The sequence below is a fragment of the Onychostruthus taczanowskii genome, unplaced genomic scaffold, assembly GCF_017590055.1.
Source record: "Onychostruthus taczanowskii isolate IOZ18803 unplaced genomic scaffold, ASM1759005v1 scaffold12, whole genome shotgun sequence".
NCBI classification, from domain to species: domain Eukaryota; kingdom Metazoa; phylum Chordata; class Aves; order Passeriformes; family Passeridae; genus Onychostruthus; species Onychostruthus taczanowskii.
This window is the reverse complement of record NW_024498351.1, coordinates 3467863-3485164: the sequence shown is the minus strand read 5'-3', so window position 1 is coordinate 3485164 and position 17302 is coordinate 3467863. Positions and strand designations below refer to the sequence as shown.

Here is a 17302-nt window from a genome sequence, read left to right as displayed (position 1 = left end):
TTACCTTTGATCTCAGCCAAGCAGCACCTGCCCTCTCCCTGGCCCCAGACCATGGCTTTGTCAGGCTTTGCTGGGCAGCAGCAGTGCGGGCGGAGATGTACAGCACATTTCATGCCTGAGGAACATTCTCAGGTCAGTGACTTCAGGTTTGAACAACAATAATGTTTTTGCCTTACAGTTCCTTTAAAGGGTCAAAACTATCCTTACCTTCCAGCACATGCCTGCTTTCATTTTCTTTGAGCAAAGATTAACCACTGGAGGGCTGGAAGCAAAAAAAAAAAAACCACAAAACTGAAACAGTAGTGTACACCAGTTATGTGTGTATGAAGCTTTATAGCTCAAAAAGATGGTGAATTTCAGTACAATGGGTTTTTTTAAGTTAAAACTGTACATACATTTAGGACCATGTTGAGAGCATTATCCAAACACTTCTTGAACTCAGACAGTCTTGGTGCTTCCTGGGGAACCTGTTTCAGTGCCTAACTGCCCTTTTCCTAACATCCATCCCAAACCTCCCCTGGCACAGCTTCACAACATTACTTATAATATTAAAATAATAATAACAGATTCATGGCATAATTCATTATTCAGTGTTATAGAATGACGTTACTGTAACCTTTAGACATCAACAACCTTATGGCAAGCATTCCTGTTGGCTTATTACTCGTGTGTGAGGCTAACAAGGAGTTATGCCAGCTGAATGGCATGATCGTGAATCAAGAAAGGATCTCTTTTCTGTCTGAGCTCAGGTGACTGAACAATATTTTGATTGATTAGGATTTTATGATATTTTCTAGCTTCACAGGATCAGTACAGCCCTGATCTCACTGGGAGGAGAATGTGCAGCCATCCATATAGATCAAAGGAAGATCAGAAGATGTCTTACTGCCTTTTGCTAATCAAATGTGCAGATGAATGGCTTTTTTTCCCCTGGCTGAGTTGCAAGAACAGCAATTTTTTTTAACTGATTAAATTCTCAACTCTCCCTCCTGTAGAATTTTAATTGTTTTTAAATTTGCCTAGGAAAAATGTTTTTAAAAGTTCCCTGAACTCCACATACTGTCGCTCAGCAGGCACAGTGTGTGATGTTTTCTGGGACAGCTGGGCTCCAGCTCCCAGCTTAGCTGTGGTAGTTGGGAAGTGCTCAGCCCCTTGCTTCAGGCACTCTTTGAAGGGTATGCAGGCTTTCTCCTCCGGAGGTGTAACTGCTCAGTAACACTGCTATCTAGAAGAAAAGAGAAGTCTCTCCTGGTGACACAGGATCATGAGCAAGAAAAGCCATGTCTGAATCCTGTGGGAGACAGTCAGTACGAAGAGCCTGGATTTGTGGATTTCCAGCTTGCTCTCTAGGCGGCAGCATTTGTTTTCTTTTAAAGCTCCTTTTGTGTTTTCAGTAGGGGGTGTAGGAAAGGCTTTTTATTCATCATTATCGTTTGAATGCATAAACGTTCTGTTAGAGCTGTTTGCTTTCAACTGTATTATAATATTAGTGTCAGTGATACTCGGTCAATCTCATTTACTTGGCAAAGCTAACTTGCTTTTTCCTGATCGTTGAATCCAAGTGGTTTTTTGGAGGAGACTCCACAGCACACAATTTGGTAGAAGCGTTATTCTGTGGGCAGATGACTCAGAGATGAAGATGTGGCATTCATTGCCATGTGTAGGATTGCACTGGCTTCTATCTTAGCTTTGTGATTTTTGAGCTGGTCACGTAGCAACTGCTTCATTTTTGAACTCTAAACATCTACAGAAGTAGCATAGGTTTCTGGGGAATTCTTAGCTAGATAATGTCAGAGAAAAACTCCAACTTTTCTCTGTGAAAATGGCTCACCTTAACACTGAGGAAAAATTAACCCCTTTTAAGTGCTTCTTCAGTCAACTGGTGAGAAATCATGCAAGAATCTGGAACATGTGTTTAATTTTACCTTTTAAGCAATTCTGAATATTTCTTCTTGACATTAGGAGTTGACCTAAAACTGTTCTTACATAAGCTAGTCTGTTCCAGCTTCCCCAGCGAAAAATCCTACTGTGAAGCACTCTGGAGCAGAGAATAGGGCTGGGACTGAGGTCTTTAACTTGCCTAGGAATATCTGGTGTCACTGTAAATTTTGTGGGATATTGTACCAAGCCCCAAACTGCTGCTCTGGAAGGGTCTGGGTTTTCTGGGAGTCCTTTCTTATCTGACAGTTCCCTTCAAATATTTTGGATATCCAGCAATTTGCAGATGTCTGTAAATGGAGACTTGAAGTGAACCCTCTCTCTTCATCTGAAGACCATCTGTCAAAGAGGAGTGGCTTCTGTAGGAGGCTCTGGGGCTGTTGTACTGTAGCTATGTGCATGCACACTCTCACCTTCTGGCAAGCTTTGGGAAACTCCAAGTAGCTTGCTTCTCTCTGATTTTCAAAATATCAGCTTTGCATTTACATGGGATTCACAGCTTTTCTTGCCCCACAGTGTTTCTGCCTTCACTAGGCCTATGGTTGGGGACATAAATACAGCTGGATGCACAGAGCTGAAGTGAAATGTGAGGTTGTGAATGGGAGGTCACAGCAATGATTTAGTTTCTCTGCTAAGAATCATAGAATCATGTAGGTTGGAAAAGACCTTTAAGATCACCAACTGTAAACCTAATGTGCCAAGTCCAACTAAGCTGTGTTACCAAATGTAAATCCTGACAATCAAGCAAAATGCAAACTGTGTCTCTGGTGCTTTCTCTGACTATCAGCTTGCCCTCTGCCCAGAGGATGCACTCAATTCCCTTGGTCAGGTCATTAATAGAGACATTAAACAGGACTGGCCCCGACACTGGGTCCTGGGGAGCCCCACTAGTGACCATCCACCAGCTGGATGTAACTCCATTCACCAACACTCTCTGGGTTGTGCCACCCAGACAGTTTTTTACATGGCAAACAGTGCACCCATCCATGCCATGATCAGCCAGTTTCTCCAGGAGAATGTAGGGATCTGCAACCATAACCAAAATTTAAAACTTGACTAGCTGTGGAGAATTAGATAGTATTCATGTCAGAATCAAATAAGATAAGGCAATAAGCAAATTATCTCCACGGAGCCAACGTAAAGACTTCCTAAACTCTGGGCATAAGGGTCTGTAAACTCCTAGCACCACCTGTTGCTATGTGACTGAGTCCAAAAAGAGGATATTTTGGGGACTTCTTCCACTCCTACACAGAGAAAGAAGGATATCCTTTAAAAAAGTTGTCAGAAGAGGAAAAGGAGGTTCTTAACTCTAAAAAAAAACCAGTTTGGGCTCATGAGGAGGGGAAAAAAAGAAAAATTGTTGTTTTCTGACAAACATTGCCTATAGACTCTGCCATGCACCAGTAAGGCAAAAAACCCCACATATAGGTAATAATGGGTTAAAATAGGGATCTTATATACATGCAAAAATTTTGTTAAATACCAGCAAAAATTTCTTTCCCATGAGGAATACCAGAACAGGAACACATAGAGGTTTTAGGAACAACATTCTTTAAGATGTTCACAATTCTGCTGCTCACAATCCTAAGCTACCAGATCTAGAGGGCTCTGCTTGGAGCAGGAGGTTGGACTAGAGACTGGAGATGTCATTTCCACCTCACTTACTCTGCAGTTTGCAATAGCAGCAGGCTGCTGCATTTGCAACCAGCACCTGTGCTGCCCAAAGTCAGGTGTTGTCAGAACCACCAGAACCACCCCAACAGGTCTGACTACTTAGGAGAAAGCACCTCAGTTATCTGGAGTGCTGTGTGTAGGTGCACAGTAGAAAGATGCCTCTGAGTCTTCTGCCTAACTCCCCATCTCTTGCATTCAATTTCCTTGGGTGAAAACATCATGGAATGTTTAGGGTCAAAGTCTGCCATTGAGGAGTGATAAGAGTACTTTATTCAGAACAGAATAAAAACACTTTCAGAGCCTTCAGTTCTTCAGAAATGACAGGACTGAATAATGTCTGGCAGAGGCCAGTAGGCTGTGAGCAGTTACACACCAGCTGTATCCTCTGTGTCCCTATCCCAGGTCACCAACATTTCCAGTGTTGGGCACAGAGAGCAGAGCTGGCCCCTTGTGTATTTTATTTTCCCCATGGCTCATGTTTGCCATGGTTGGGCACACATGTCAGCAAACCCATTTCTATGCACAGAACAGGGAAATGGGCATTCTAGAATTAGAATCTTGCTAAAAGAATATCTGCTAAGTGAAGTATATTTCAAGGGAAGCAGGCTCTGGAAACCCCTGACAGTGTTCCAGTGCTCCCTTGCCATGCAGACAGGCCTGTGCTGGACAGCAGGAGTAGCTCAGGGGACACAGCTCTCTGGTGGGCTCCCTGAGCTCAGCCCCGCTGTGCCCACCCCACAGAGCAGGGCTTTCTGCAGCCCAGCCAGAGACCTACAGGAGACATGGCCCTGCATAAAGCCCTCCCTGGAAAAGATCTTACTAGACAGGACAAAGCTTAGGATGAGAAGCAGCCTTTGAAGAAGGGAGAAAAGCCCACCCAGAGAAGCCAGACAGACTGGCTGTATGTAGCACCAGTCAGCCAAGAGACAGGCACATAGACACACTTGGAGCAACATGAGAGCAATCCCACACCAGTGCCAGAAGCCTTCCTTCTGCTTCAAACAGCCTCAGATTGGCAGTGAGCCTCCAGAACCTGCCCTCACCACTGATGGGAACTGGCCCCCAGCCTTGGGTGTCCCCCAAACCACTTCCCTCCAGCAGGACAAGGTGCTAAAAGACGTGCTGTGACAAGAGTGTGACTTTCCTAAGCAGTGGTGCAGGTACAGCTTTGTTAGCTCAGGTTTCTTAGGCTGTTTGTGCTTGTTTGAGCCTGCTGTGCTCTCCCATGGGTTGAGCAGTCTCCAGCTGCTTGCCTGTGCAGCACTGCACCCTGCTCCCATACTCCTTCCCCGAAAAGCACCCCATCCACCAGCCCAGTCACCATACCCAAGAGACAGGGCAAAGGCACCCTCCTCCACCATGCAGCCTCTCTGCCAGGCACACTAGACACAAACAAGCCTCTGACAGTGGAGTGCCTGAGCCCCCAGAGCTGGAGCAGGGGGCAATCCCAGGAGCAGGGGATGTCCCACTGAGGGTGACCCTTCCCTGGGGTGATGAGGCTGTCAGAACAATGAGGAAGGCATCTGTGAGTGCTTCTATTGTGCTCACTCAGCTGTCCCCAGCTGTGGCCAGCTGTGTAGAGAAGACTATGGGCAGCTAGCATCCTTTGTCAGTGCCAGCTTCCCAGGAGCCCTCTTTAGCAACCAGGTTGCCAAAGGGAACAAAAATTTTAAAGTTAATTGCTTAGGACTCTTGAAGCCATTCCCTGACACCCAGCAGGTGGAGCAGAGTCTCCATTACGTTCCTTCCCTGTTCACTGTCACTCTGCAAGTCATTATAGTTGTCCGCCAGTGTCACAGGTCACCACAGGTGCCACAGGGGCTGTGGTGTGTGTCACACAGAGATGACCCGTCCTGCTCATTGGCTGTGGCAATGCCCAGCAGCTGGTGGCACCAGAGCCACCTCTCCACACATGCCTGCCCAAACTGGTCCAAGAGAAACCACAGGCTGCCAGCTGCATGGCACTGCTGCCATGATGTGGGCACTGGGGCTGGGAACCTGTGGGCTCCCTGGCGTGGCACAGCACAGGGGAAAACTTGGTCCCTGTCCCTCATGGTGAAGGCTGAGTAAAGTCATGGGACGGTCAGCACCCGTGCTTGCCCTGCTGAGACCCTTGAAGTTGGTCTTCAGGGTAGCATTCCTGCTGCAACTGAGAGCCATGGTGGCAGGCAATTGTTTGGACAGAGTTCATCCCTGCTCTGGGGAGGGATAAAGTCCCTTCATTGACCTTGAAGTATTTGATCACTGAAGTATTTGAGTCAGGACCTCCAAAAGCTCTCTAGGCAGCTTCAGCCTAGAGATTCAGAACAGAACAGATTTCAGCAGACACTTTCCAACCCCCATCTCCCTGAGTTGCTCCCTAGAAAACGCACAGCTATCCGAGTCTGTGCAAGGGCACTCGCTCGCCTGCACATACCCCTGGCACTCCCAGGGTAGAGAGTGGATCTGCAGGTCTACTCTGTCCTCCCTCCCTGCCCCTCACCAGTGTTTTCCTGGGCTGGGCACGGCAGCAGCTCCCGTGTGATGATGCCCTGCTGGCTGTCTCTGCGTGCTGCAGCACGCTCTGCCTACAAGCTATGCCAGCGCTGCTGAAAATCATCCCGGCAAGGAACTGCACGTATCAACTCCCGGTTTAGTCACTTCAAAACAATCTGGTTAGTAAGAGTGAGAGTTGGGAGGAAGACTGTACCCCAGGCAGAGATTGCACATGGAAATACCAATGAGATGACGCTGTTCTCTGAGAAGTGCTGGAACAGCGGGAGGAATAATAAAACACGGCAGTTTCCATCCACACAACTGTATCCCACGGACAAAGTAAAGGCAGGAATCTTATTGGAAGTCACATCTGATTAGTATCTGTCTGGCCTGGATCCCTTCTACTGCTGAGGAGAGACAGGCTGAACCCTGCCCGCTGAAACCAAAGGAAAATGCATGAAGGAGAGAGCAGAAGAGGCAGCTGCTGAGGCCAGGCCAGCAGCCCTGCTCCAGCAGCAGGAGCCACCTGTGCCCACCTCCTCTCCCCCCTGCCCAGGGCACGGTCTGGGTAAGCACGGTGTGCTGCTGGCTCCTGGGGTGCAACCAGTGTTGCTGCTCTCCTAGGGAAAAAACTGATCAAAAGAACAATGACTCAGTCAAGTTCTTGTGTGTTGGGATGTCCAACAAAGGCAACTGCCAGCTGCACCCTCAAGAACAACCAATCTCTTATGGGCAAATGGTTTATGGAGGTAGAAGTCTCATCTGGTTAACTGCAAGAGTTGCCCTGTGAGTCAGTACTGGCTAGTTAGAAAACTCTTCTCTAACTGAATGGAAGCCAAAATATTCTGTAAAGCCTTGTTTCCAGCCACAATTTTTTTTTGTATTAGTGGCCAGAAAACCCCAGCACACCAGGAAAAAAAACCCACTGGTAAACAAAACAGAAGATGGCATTTGAGGTTTTCCTTTGCATTGAGGTATTCAGAGGGAGAAAGGAAGCTTTTGCCCTCTCTCTGACACTTGGGTTGGGATGGAGTCTGGAAAGCATGTATTTTATAATTCACATACTCAGAAAAAGGAAGAAAATCTCTGTTTAATCCCCAGACAAGTGGTGCTGGTGCTAAGCCTCATTTTCAGGAAAGAAAACATGGCAAAATTCAAGGGAGATGCAGGAAAAGGAGGAAACATGAACAAGTCAGAAAAGCTATGTTATAGCCCATTCTATCCTGATGGCTTGACAAGTGGCTTCCCCCCTGTCCTTTCCATGGTTTTTTTTCCATTCTGTCTCCATGCAGTGTTAAAGGGACAACAACTGGGCCAGGATGGGCATCAGCTGTGTGTCGAATGCCCACCCCATCTCCCCCCAAAAGTGACTTTAGCCAACATCTTGCCATGGAGCAATATGGATGATATTCAAGCCTCTGCTTGAGGGGTCCAGAGCAGAGGGGTGCTGAATGCAGGCTGCAGCTGCCAACCCCTCCTTGCAATGCCACAGTATTACGCAAAATTGTCAAATGTACATCACAAGAACTGTACTTCTTCTCAACAGGAAGAAAGTCTCTGTGATGGTACTGCATGCACTCTTTGTTTTGTTTCTATTTAATCTAATTCTGTTGACAAAGGACATCCATCCTCTGGGACAGGATCTCTTCATATCAGGTGAGACATAAATTCCAGCAGTACTTCAACCCTCTCCCAGGAGGAGATATGGGGCGTAACAGATTTCAGAAAAGGTCAGAAAAGCATTAACATATGCCAGCCAGATGCGCACAGATTTGTGACATGACTTTCACACTGTCACTGCAGGACTCCCAGCACCTCTGAAACCATTTCAAGGGGTGTCTCAGCCTGAAACACGTCACTGCCAGTGCTCCCAGTGCAAGCCTGGGCTGGGCTCACAAGCTAAGAGAAAAGGGTTTTTCCACATTAAAGGCTTTCTCTCCATTGACAGTAATAAACAAGGGAAGAGAGGAGCCCATCCTGTTCCTGCAGGCCACGTTACTCACATTTTGCAACGCTCAGGGCATATGTACAGAAGGAAAAAAAAAGACAGCATACAAACATAGGAAAATCTTTCTGGACCAGAATATTTTCCCATCTGTCCTGTCGCCAAGGCTGGCCAAGAGCAGATGCCAGAGCAGAGCACAGACATGGGGCAGATAAGTAGCAATACCCCTGAGAGCTCCCCCAAGGACGTGTCAGTATGCAGTTTGGGACCTCTGCCTGGACTTTCCCACACTGGGGTTGAAATCCAAGGCTGAGTCCCGCTGCAGGGGTTTGCTCCAGCCTCCTTAAATGCATCCTGATGCCCCCAGCCACGGCTCCTGGAGCCGTCCCCTGGACACATTGTCCAATCTGCTTGTGTGCACCCATTGCTAGCTGTGCTCCTGTTGCTTAGCACCAGTGATAAACAGGACATACTCCTTTGGCCAGGTGCCTGCCCAAGGCAGGCAGGATCAAGTCTTCTCCCAAAAAGTTCTCTGGCAGACACTGAACAGCACCATTTGGTTTATCAGGCAGTGAAGCTGTCCCCCAATCTTGCTTGATCAATGCCATCCTGCTAGGAAAACTAGCACAGGTCTGCCTGTCCTTTGGCACAGATCTCTTTGCAATCCCCTTGCCTTGGCCCGTGTTTCCCCCAACATTACGAAACCTCTTCAGGATGGTCTTGGCTCACTGCTAAACATATGGCAGGTTTCTTCCCTGGGTTTGTCCATCCACTTCTCCCCAGGGTCAGGGCTCCCTCCCTCTGGCTCCAACCAGTTCCATAGCTTTTGCATTCTGTGCCAGTTTGAGTTTTGCTCTGGCAGATAATCTCAGCCACTGCAAGCCATACTCAATTTTTCATGAGTTCTTTCTTCAGCCTCTCTGATTTTCCAGCATCCCTTTCCAGAATCCCCTTCCAGCTGTCTATAAACTGAGAGAAAAATCAGCCCCTCCCCACTGCACTCCACCCCAAGAGATGCCTCTTTTTAAGCTGCTGTCTAATGCTTCCAGACCACCACACTGAGAACTGCAGGTTCTTGGGCACTTCAGTCGAGGCTTTGGCAGAGGAGGACGCCCTGCTCTCCTCCCCATCCCCAGGCAGGCTGTGCCTCTGAGGGCTGCAGCAGCAGGACAGCTGCAGGACCCAGTCGTGCCCTTACACCCGGCCTGGCGGGATCACAGGGCTGACTGAAGTGACAGCAGACTCAGGAATATTAAACCTGGACGCAAGGCACTAAAGTGAGATGGGAATCCAGCTGCGCACAGCGCTGCCGGCTCCGCGGGCCAAGGCGGGAGCGGGGCTCCCTGCAGGGCGCAGCGGGATGAGCCCGGAGGGACGGGCGGGCTCGGCTGCAGCCCCGCCGTGCGGAGCGCAGTTTCCGCCGCACCCCGCCTGCACCTTTCCTGCGCCCCGCAGGAAGCAGCCCCGGCCGGGACCGCGTCCTGGGGCCCGAGCGCGGCGGGACGGGGCTGGCGGGCCACCGAGAGCCCGCGGAGCGCGCAGCCCCGCGCGGAGGGAGCCCTGCCAAAGGGAGCGGGTGCCAAACCTGAATTACCAGCCCTGAGAGCGGCTGTGGATCCCGCGAGCTCCTGTGATTTGCGGCAGGTTTTTCAGGTCCCCGCCTGTCAAACACACACGCAGATACTTAAGCAGTCACCCAAGGACCTGCGGGGTTCTTGTTTTACACGCTTCTGGTCCCTGCCAGCTCCAGGTAAGCCCAGGCTTTGAGCTGGGGGTGCTGGGGTGGGTTTGCAGTTGGGGATGGGGGAGATGGAGGGAGGAGCTCCCCTGTGAGTGCTGATGCTGAGGAGGTCGGAGCTGCACGCAGCAGGGCAGGAAGGCTCATGCCCGGGGCAGGCAGGAGGGCACCCAGGCGGGAGAGACCCCAGGCAGGGGCCACCGCGGGGCCCTGCCTCTGCTGCGGCAGCTGCTGCGCTCCTGTTTGCTTTGTTCCCATCCGATGTTATCTTCTAAAAGACTGGACGGGTAGTTTACAGGATGCATGACAGGTGTTTTTTCCTTATTTATGGCAGGGCCCGGTTTATTTTTAAAGCCTCTGTCCCACCTTATCCTGTGTGCCCATGCTGGCTGATGTTATCCACAGCCACCCCACAGCAGGAGGATGAGCAAAGCTCAGGACAGGACACGGCTCTGCAGCAGAGCAAGGGAGGGTAAGAGGGCTCGTTTGCATTGAGAACTGCTATTTTGATCCCTGCAGTGGCAGGAAATAGCTGCAAGCTAAAACCAGATGCAGATGCCTCCGGTCACATCCCAGCCCTGACAATTGGAGCTCTGGGAAAGGGGTCAAGAAGCCCAGCAGAGGCTATGGAGCCCCATCAGCTTGGCAGGAGCTACTGCTCAGAGAGATTTCTAGGGGCTCTGGGTGCAGTAAATCATTAGAAAGCTGCACAGCCAGCCAGCTATTGTGACTATTGTTCAAAAAAGCAAAGCTGAGCAAACAGAGATCACGTCTTTTCTGGAAAAGTGGCAGACTTCTGCCAGGATAGTAAATGCTGACTGCACTGGCAGTGCTGGACAAGCATGCTGGGAGACAGAAAGATGTCCTCTCCCATTTCAGGCTAGAGCTAGGAGTTCTGCTAGTAACCCCAGGGTGTTTCTGTGGAGCTGGGTGCAACCACAGGACATGGGCAGAGTACTATATATTTATAATAAGACTTTCTCTTGCTGCAACTTGTGTCCATCAGCCATTATCTTTTGTCTGCTCATTCCAGGAGGTGCATTTTAATGCCCTATCAGCCACACTAAGAGCACCAGGTGCTGTCATGTACATAGCAATGCTGGCTGGAGCTGCCCATGGCCCAGGCAGCTGTTGATCCACTTGCAAGCCTCTGCTCTCACATCGCTCTACCTAAAACCATGACAGTCAGAGCCAAGTGTGAATTCCCCAGGGGTCTTTAGCTTGACACTTAGGACAGAGCAGGTGTGGTGGTTTCCCTGTGACAGTGCATCTGGCATTGTCATTTCTGCCTGGGTGAGTAAACCCCAGCTGAATGACAGCTGTAGCCCCACAGCCCTTCTGAATGGCTAACATTCCTTGCACTGAAAATGCCTTGTTTTTTTGGGGTTTTTTTTCAATGTTGTCAAAAATTTAGGAGTAAAAAAGCAGTAAGAAGTGGTGCTTTTCAGCAGCTAAGCCAAACTGCTGTGAGTCTCCATATTTCTGCCAGGCTTAAAGAAATGTGAGACAATCACCTTTCCTGTACAGGGAGAGATGTTGGACAGCCTGAAGCAGAGCTGACTGCCTGGGCTTAAACCAGGCTCCATTTAAGTAGTGGGCAGGTGATTAGTGGTCTCAATAGGGCCAGTCTGGCCATTTAGGCACTCCTGGTGCCATGTCATATACCCCCAAATTTAGCATGCAGGAGGTGCCAAGTGCTAGAGGCCATATGCTGCACAGGGGTCACATGGCTCCTGAAAGCCTCCAGGACATAGTGGAGTGATGTGGGGAGACCTGCAAAGCCCTCCTGAAACCCATCTCACAAGCTTGAGAGGTAAAAAGTGTTCTCCTTCCAGAGCAGGGGTAGAGGGGACACAAAGAAAAGCCATCAGGCATCACATCCCACATGCTGGGGCACCCTGAGCTGCCAACAGGTAGAAGATACTGTGTCCTATGGGGAAACGCCTCAGGAACCCGGAGATAATCAGAAGCAGAAATAGCTGTGCAGGTGAAACATGAAAGGTGAAGCATGTGCTCCCTATGCAAATCCAGGCACACACATCAATGCACATTAATGCAGCAGGCTGCAAACAGTGATTTATGAGCTGCCAAGGCATGTTGCTGCTGGTGGCCTGGGCTAGGTGCATGATCTGGAGATGATGAGGATCCCTTTGTGGCTGGGCTTTCTATGAGAAGGGCAGGTGCCTCAGTCGTATGCTAAAAGAAAAGAGAGGTAGGACTTGTGGCCTGAGCTTGGCCTCATCTGCATTTTGACCTCATGGAGAGCTTGGCAGCCACAGTGCTGGAGAGCAGCACCTCAAGTCCAGGGGACCTCCTTCTACTTCTGCATCTTTTCCAGAGGTCTACAAACATCTGAGGTAGGTGAGCAGCATTCAGGAGACTCCTACTACCTCACATTAATGAGGAACTGAATTATGATGCCCCTTTCCTATATGGATGCTTCTGAACTGAGCTGACCCCAGGAAACCCAGGCAGCTGCAACACAGTGCAGACAAGGCCAGTTTGGCTTGCAGTACCTGGGGTTAGAGATGGTCTTTCCTCAGTCCACCCAGGGCTGGTGGGTGATACTGTGCTGTTGACCAGCACTCCATCATGCTCAGAGGTGCTCCAATGTTACACAACCACTGTGTTACAATCGGTATTTACCAAGTGACTCAAGCAGAGTGGGCTGTTTCACAACCAGCCCTGGTCTATTTATAAGCCCCTACTCAAATGCCAAAGGATTCTTTTATTGCTCAAAGCACTTTCTGTAGAGGAGGCTCAGGGGGATCTTTGCTTTATGAGGTAAAGTTCAAAGAAGAGGATCTCTCCAGCCTCTCACTATGCCTGGCTCTTCACAAGCTGCAAGACAGTTTTGAAGCTGAGCTCCATCCTAGCAGTTCTGTAAGCAAGTGAAAGCCCTGGGGCATTCAGTACCCCAGGGTACCTAAAGGTGAGTTACCACTCAACCAAGAAAGCAGTTGGGTTTAAACCTATGCAGTAGGAGTGCAGCATGATGGATGTTCCAGGATTACACCCCAGAGCCAAAGGGAAGGAAAAGCTGGACTGCAGTTTGGGGGGCAGGGCAGGTCTGCAGAAGATGGCCCACAGGAGTCACACGATTACACCCCAGAGCCAAAGGGAAGGAAAAGCTGGACTGCTGGACTGCAGTTTGGGGGGCAGGGCAGAAGATGGCCCACAGGAGTCACATGAAGGGACAAGGTCTCCTGGCAGCACTGGGGAACCAGCAACACCAACCAGCAACACCAACCAGCAACACTAACCAGCAACACCAACCAGCAACACCAACCAGCCAACAGAGACGGGCCAGGCAACTGGGACAGCAGGAGAGCAGATCAAGAAAGGCCACATTTTGCAACCTGCTCCTCCCCTACCAATACCCCACAGCCTGGTTTCAAAAACACCACAGTGATTCAGCATCAAGAGACTTGTGCATTCTGCATGGGAGCAGTGCCTTGTGTTTTAGTTGACTAAATTAGCAAGCTCCACCCTCTGCCATGTGAAAGCAAACCTGGAGCCCAGCAGAAGAGAGATTTAGTCAAGATGCACTTGTTTTGCTTGCTCTTTTGGGCCAAATCTTCCAGAGACTATGCAAAGCACAAGTGGGACAAGTGTTACTCTGGAGGAAAATGTGGGCTTCTCGGTGATGCCTTTGTTGGGAGCACCAAGGACTGACCACAGTCAGAGGCAGCAAGTGCTTGAGCAACAGACATACACTGGGTACAGTCCTTGAGGATTTGAACACTTACACACAAAAACCCAGTCAATCAACTAACCAGTTCAGTGATGCTCAGGAACAATAGGACTAACTGTTTATGCCCACGTGTGGTAACATTAAATATTACTTAAAACATTGCAGCTCACCTTCTCATGGCCAGCATTATGTGATGTCTAGCCACACTGCTAAGAGAAGGACCAGGACACTGATCCTGAGGAGTGGAAACAAGGTGGTTTCTGGATCAAAGACCATGCTCCCAGAAGATCTTGTATGCTCTGTTCTATCATTCCTTTGCACAAACTTGCCTGATAACTGGGAAGCAGGGGGAAAAAAATAACCAACAACCCACTAGGTTAGATGTCAGATATTGTCCCTTCACCCAGAGGATTAATAATGTTTTTAAACTAATGCCTTTAAATTAACCCCCTGCACATGCCCGTTGCTGTGACATCACTCCTAAGTGACGCCCAGGCCTAAATAGGGCTGTAAACAGGAATCGTTCCCATGGGAGTCACACTGGCTATAAATACAGCACCAGGGGAGTGCTGAGCAGCCTGCAGCTTCCTGCCAGCTGAGGATGGTGAGGCAGCTCAGCGCTGGGCATTGCTGCCGTGTGGTCGCTGCAGTGAGGAAATGAGACAGGACTTGCTGGGGGGCTGGTGCTCCCAGCTGAGCTCCCTGGCATGCCTTTGGGAAGGGCGCTGAGCCCTGCTGCAGCCAGAGGCCACAGCTGGGGCCGGGGGGGCGGTTGGTCGGGACACGGATGGCAAATCTGGGGCTCAGCAAGTGCGGCCCCACTGGCCACTCCCAGCTTGAGCAATGACACCAGCCCCTCTCCGCAGTGCCTGGCCCCATAGCCCTGCCCTAGGAGGAGATGGCCATGGAAAAGCCAGTGATTCCCACTGAGGAGCAGCTGGAGATCCTGGAACACCACTTCTGCAAGGTGAATAAGCATCCTGACTCCACCACACTGTGCCTCATCGCTGCTGAGACCGGGCTCTCCGAGGAGCAGACTCTGGTGAGTGTGTGCCCCTCATCCTGCCCCTGGCACAGCCCTGCTCCCCCTGCATGCCTCTGTGTCCCACATCTCCTGTCCTGGTCTATCATACACCTGCACCCGTCTGTCCCCCTGCGGCTTCCTACAGCAGCCCCTGCCCTTCTCAGGCTCCCCCCACACCACCTGCATTCCTCTGTGTCCCATGTGCTCCTTGCACCACCATGCACCCTGCACTCTCCTCACTGCACCCACAGGTGTCCTCTGCACATCTGCAATCCCCAGCACACCCCTAACTGCACCCACAGAGCTCTAATGCAACACAGCACCTCCCTGTACCCCACATCCTTCCTGCACTCCACGTGTTTCTGCTCCTGAATTTACAACCCATGCATGCCGTTCTTCCAAACCATTTCTGACAGTCTTGGATGCCAAAACTACTGCTGGTTTTAAGGTCTGAAGAAACTACTATCATTTTAAAACAGATAGAGAATAGATGCAATTCCTGCATGTGAGACATGCTCAGGCTGTGCACCCTCCCCCTCAGCATCCCTAAGCCCCGATGTCAGGCAAGTCTGTCAGCCTCTCCAGGAGACATAGAGGCCTCCAAATACCCCTCCACAGGGACAGGCTGCCACTGTCTGGGAATTCCACCAGGCCCTGTGTTCCAACTGGCTACCTGCAGGCTACTGTGAGCTTCAGAAGCAAACGGCTTCTTCCCAGTTCCTTCAGGTGGCAGTGCAGTTCATTGTGATGTAGGTTTTTACTAGACCCACAGCAACATTTATGGGTGTAGAAAAGAAATCCATCCCACTGGGAAGTTAGCAGCAGTTTGCAGAGAGCTGCCAAGCCTGGCTCTCCCTCAGCAAAGCCAAAGGGGTATAAAAGCCGAGCTGGCAATGTCAGCATTTAGCCTGTCCCAGGGAAAGATGCTGGAACAGCATCCATTGCACTGATAGTCCTCGGCTGGAGTGGACTGTGCTTTGGTGACAGACAGGTATCAGTCACAGCTTCTTTGAGGCAGCAAGGAGGCAGTACCCCTAAAATACCTTTTGGTCTGTAGAAATGGCACTGTTGCTTTTTTTTCTCCCCTACAGCAACTTGTAAACACAGGCCATATACGCCCAGGGCACCTCTGTAGTTGTCTTTAAATCCTCCCTGATAGCTATCTTTTTCCACTAATCTAGTGTGCTCCTAGAGATGGAGGTCACGTTAGGGACAGGATCAAGACTGGGGTGGTGAGCTGCAAAATGCCTGCATTGCGTAGAACACAGGGAATCATTGCCCCTGACATCTGGAGTGCTTTATCATCTAGAAATAGCAGCCATTTTAATAAAAAATTCAGTAACAATGAGATGCAAAGAGGAGATTATGGTTTAGGACAGAAAGTGAAACTTTTGAGAGGAGGGTAGGCTGTCAATCATATGACTGGATGTGGTCAAAGGCAGTGTGAGTATGAGAGGCACTTACAGAGAGCACTGTGGTTGTATCATTATGGACTATAATAGCTTCAAAAATAACCATGAACAAATATAGCAACAAAATGAACTGCAACAAAAGGAATCACAGGCACACTGCCAAACAAAAGGCTGAGCTGTGCTTCCGGCACATGAGTAGTATTACTTTTCTTTCTTTTCTTCTTAGGTAGTGTAGCTTTAACCAAATAAATTTTATCTAATATTTAAAATTGTGGCTGCCTTGAAGTGGCATCAGCAGCTCCTGGAATAGGCTTCCAGATGCTAAGTTACAACAGATATAGTGCTAAGTGCTGCTAACATAGATGTGTATATTGCCTTTAAACAATTTTAAAAATAGATTTGTTCTTAAATTTGTTGGAGAGCCAATGTGCTGTACTTCTCATGCTCTCTGAAACAGGTGAGCTTTCAATTCTTGACAGTTTTGAACTTGCAAATGATTTTTCACTTCTCCAGTCATTTAAACAGACACCATCCAGCTCCTTAGCCAATCTCTTACTCTGCAAGAAAAACCTGGGCTTACAGCAATACAAAAAAAAGATTCACTCATGCTGTCAAGGTCTGAAGTGAGCTAGAGAAATGAGTTTGAAAGAAGTGCACACGTAGGTTACAAGACCGTTTGGTCAGGAGCAACCATCCTGGCTGCCTGTACTGCCTGGGAACAGCACCTTGCTACGAGGCAGCAGCACCGTGAGTTCCCCTCACCTCATCCCACGTGCTGACATCTGCACTTTAGAAAAGTTATTTGGAGGCTTCGCTCAGCCCAGTGCACTCAGTCTCTGCTTTGTTCTTTCTCTCCAGAAATGGTTCAAGCAGCGCCTGGCGGAGTGGAGGAAGTCTGAAGGGCTGCCCTCAGAAAGCGGGTCTGTCAGGGACTAGAGGATGCTGCTCCAATCCCCTTGCCTCTTACAAAGGATGGTGAAGCTCTTCAGAGTGGGTTTCCTTGGGGTTCTTCCGTTGCAATAGGTTTTGCGATACAAAGTAATACTCTGCTATTTAACATAAATCTTATTTAACATGTACATAACCAGAAAAAACCCCACTATATATATATAGAGCTATATATGTATACAACGTGTGTGTATACAACTTTTGATGGCTGATAACCTATCTTGTGATTCCAACCCATTAACAACAGCTGCACAAGAAAAGGCAATTTCATGCCCTCGTCCCAGGCTTGCAGAAATTTTGCCATGATATATGTTCAAATATAGAAGGAAGAAATAAAGATTCCTTTTCCTTACAATCCCCAGGGGCAAAGTATGTGTGTGAGCTTTAAGATGCAGGGCATCTGGAAAACCAGGTGTGTTCTCCAGGTGATCTGGTTTGGCTCAACATGCCTGAA

General features: G+C 49.3%; 1 protein-coding gene across 2 annotated transcripts; it reads left to right on the top strand.

Moving 5' to 3' along the window:
* The first annotated feature begins 9422 nt into the window (after positions 1-9422).
* On the top strand, positions 9423-17203 carry HOPX (HOP homeobox). 2 transcript variants are annotated; one of them, XM_041395841.1, is made up of 3 exons: positions 9423-9782; positions 14331-14506; positions 16759-17203. In XM_041395841.1, the coding sequence occupies exons 2-3, from the start codon at positions 14363-14365 to the stop codon at positions 16834-16836; spliced, it is 222 nt and encodes a 73-aa protein (XP_041251775.1). In that variant the 5' UTR covers positions 9423-9782; positions 14331-14362; the 3' UTR covers positions 16837-17203. The 2 variants fall into 2 exon arrangements, with proteins under 2 accessions (XP_041251775.1, XP_041251776.1); XM_041395842.1 differs by lacking the exon at positions 9423-9782 and adding an exon at positions 14009-14068.
* The last annotated feature ends 99 nt before the right edge of the window (positions 17204-17302 follow it).

Coding starts and splice junctions, on each gene's coding strand:
- HOPX (XM_041395841.1), top strand. CDS start 14,363: ATGGCCATGGAAAAGCCAGTGATTCCCACTGAGGAGCAGCTGGAGATC. Junction 14,507..16,758: donor TCTCCGAGGAGCAGACTCTG/GTGAGTGTGTGC, acceptor CTTTCTCTCCAG/AAATGGTTCAAGCAGCGCCT.